General features: G+C 37.3%; 1 protein-coding gene across 5 annotated transcripts in view; it reads right to left on the reverse strand.

The window, feature by feature from the left end:
* The window catches only part of LOC107675846 (myoD family inhibitor-like), a 32,613-nt gene that overhangs the window by 29,133 nt on the left and 394 nt on the right, over positions 1-3,086 (reverse strand). Inside the window, exons 2-3 of one of the 5 annotated variants that reach the window (XM_016470337.1) lie at positions 2,443-2,568; positions 1,661-1,794 (exon numbers count right to left, since the gene is read on the reverse strand). In XM_016470337.1, the coding sequence (XP_016325823.1) occupies positions 1,661-1,763 (103 nt within the window). In that variant the 5' untranslated portion in view covers positions 1,764-1,794; positions 2,443-2,568. Of the gene's footprint in view, positions 1-1,660; positions 1,795-2,288; positions 2,348-2,442; positions 2,925-3,086 lie in introns of those variants that run through there. The other 4 variants (XM_016470340.1, XM_016470338.1, XM_016470336.1 and 1 more) reach the window with 4 other exon arrangements.

Raw genomic sequence — 3,086 nt, forward strand, 5'->3', positions numbered from 1 at the left:
CACACACACACACACACACACACACACACACAGGCCATGCATATTCTGCAATTCCCTTTGTATAGAGCACCATGACTAATCAGGAACTTTGACCCCTTGCTACTAGGACAGTATGGCAGATCTGAAGAACATATCCAAGTAGCTCATTCCTCCTCTGGAATTCAGAGACCCTCAATGCCCTACTGACAAACCAAAGCTCACTGAACCCCATTCACTGCAAAGCATGATGCCAAAGCTAAGCAAAGCGCATATTCTTCAAACTAGTAAATGCCTCACTAGCACTGTGAGCCCTGTTTGCAGACTTCCTCTAGCCAAGCACAAAAACAAGTGTCTGCTCTTATTAGCTCTGTTCTAAATCTAGTGAGCTGCCTTGCTGCCTACGGCCTACATACAGGAGGCTGCACCCAAAATGGAAGGGAATTCAAAATAGCCAATGCAAGTGAAAAGATTATTAAGGTTTCAATGAATTATATGTATAATATACACACACATATATTTATAGCATACACTAATACACCAAAAAGAAACTAATTAACTTTTTTAGAAAGAATGCATTAAATTGATCAAAAGTGATCAAAAGTAAAGTCATTTATAATGTTACAAAAGATTTACAAACAGTTTACAAAAAATGTTAAGCAGCATTCAACATTGATTATAATAAGAACTTATTTGTATTATTAGAATGATGTAAGAATTGCGTGACATTGAAGACTGAAGTAACAACTGATAAAAATACAGCTTTCCAATCAGAGGAATAAATTATATTTCAACAGAAAACATTTATTTGACATTAAAAATGTCACAACATTCTTCAAAATATCCTATATAATATATTCTTCTTATATAATATATTATTTTCTGTTTAGCAGAAGAAAGAAATTCATACAGGTTTGGAACAACTTGAGGGAGAGTAAATGATGAGAACATTTTTATTTTTGGGTGAAATATATCTTTAAGAGTTTGGAAAAGTTTAGGAAGCAGCATCAAGTTTCTTCCGACAGGTTGCTCACTAGCATATCTAGTGAGCAAATAGGTTTTGGAACAGCTATTAGATATGTCTTTTCTAAAAAAAAAAAAAAAAAAAAAAAAAAAGTGTTTTAGAAAATTATAATCATCTTGACCTTAGTATATTTGCATCTCATTACATCGTCGCCATCGCAGTGCATGGACCCGACCACAGCAAAGGATCAGATGAGAAGCAGACATCGGTCTCCTAATTTTGAATGTCTGGCAGTTACCAAAGACAGATTGCATGGTCTGATACAGTTAAACACTGAGCGTCACATTATTTACAAAGATATATTGTATTTATCAAATTTGTGTTTTTAATCATTGTACGGAATGGATTATATTTACAATCAACATTTCTGTTGCTGTGTCATTTTTCACTGAGCTCAAAGTAGAGTGTAGGATATATAAGATGTAGGATATATGTAGGATATATAAGATGCTGCCTTGTAATTTGGTTTAAAAAGGGATCTTAGCAGGCAGTATAAATTAGTTGCCTACCTTTTGGAACAGCCTTCGTGTCGGAAGTGTGCCTATAATGCCTCACCTTCAGAGGGAGCTCACTAGCTTTTGCTTGTGAAGTGTTCCTGATCCACTGATTAGAAATATATTAAAGTCACATCCAGAGATCTGCTAACAGTGTCTGTTGTACCTGGACATGGCACAGTGAGTGTTTCCAGGGGCCGGCTGTCCGGTTTGCCTCCATCTGGCGGTTCGGGTGGGCTGGCACTGTGGCAGTGGTCCTCCTTGGACATCTGTTCTGGAGCCAGGTGACTAGAAATTACCCTGCAAAAGAAACACACCGATGAAAACATAGCTAAAGCTTGCGAACACACAGCTGTCCTTGTTCCCACTATCGCTTTCCCCACCTATTGTTTGGCTCGTGTCAGTGGGACAAAGAACTTAAAAAACACCAGTGGCATGGGAAATCATGCTTTGCAGAAGAAGAATAAACTAAAACGGCACAATGAAGTAGAACATGGCCAACAACGATCAATATATGGTGCGCTAAGATACAATAGACTTGTGCAAACGTTCAAGTCATTAACCAAATAAAGAAATAAACACAATTTTGATGCTCAGACCAAGGCATTCCTGTGGTGAACATGCCATTTCAAAAGTTTCTTTAATTAAAATGTCATGTGCAAAATGAATACTTATTTAGCTTCTTAAAACATGTACTTCAAGACAAGATAAAGTTACTTCATAACTACTAAAAACTTCAATAATACTAACAATATTATAATAATCTTGCATAAATCGTGCAGCGCACACAACACCATGATTCTCTTGGTTTTCATGCTGTGGTTTGGCTGTGGCGAGTCTCTGCACGCTGCTGTTAAAACTCACTCAAACCTGTTGATCGTGTCCATAGTTCACTTTATAGACAAACCTGAGGCAGAAATGTAAAACTAAACAGTCCAAACGTCTTACCTGCAACGGTCACTCGATACCAGTGTTGTTTCAATGCTGCATCTTTTAGTGCTCGAGCAAAACAAACTTTCAAGTGTCCCGTTTAGCGGGGAAAAGTCTTTTCTTTCTCTTCATGTATCTCTCTCTCTCTGCAAGTATTAGAGTTGTTTAATTATTTACATGAATGTTGACACTCGTTGTTTCTCATTTGTTAATTTTATCTCGCCAGTTAACTCCAGCATTGATTTATCTTCGTCTTCAAACTCTCTCAGAGCCAAAAAACTTGACAGAAAACATAGTGAAGTAGAAAAAAGAGCCTGTTATTTCTCACCACACTAAAGGAAGACAAGAAATAATCAGATGTAAACGGCTATGAAAAGTTTTATCCTCTCAAATCCTCCTAATTTCCATAAATTATGAGAGCTCGCGCGCTGTCGCTCAGGACTCTCGCGCAGCAGCAGCAGCAGTCGCGCACTCAGCTCCAGACTGTTCGACAGGAAATGACATTGAGGGCTGATTACTCTGACTCCCTGCAGGCAAGAGATGCCTGTACTCTACAATTACACTGAGTATACTCTCCAGTACCACATTATAAACAAAAACACGTCAATAGAAGACAGAAAAATAATATAATATAATATAATATAATATAATATAATATAATA

This window comes from Sinocyclocheilus anshuiensis, unplaced genomic scaffold (genome assembly GCF_001515605.1).
Source record: "Sinocyclocheilus anshuiensis isolate Anshui unplaced genomic scaffold, SAMN03320099.WGS_v1.1 scaffold1640, whole genome shotgun sequence".
In the NCBI taxonomy this organism is placed as follows: Eukaryota; Metazoa; Chordata; class Actinopteri; order Cypriniformes; family Cyprinidae; genus Sinocyclocheilus; species Sinocyclocheilus anshuiensis.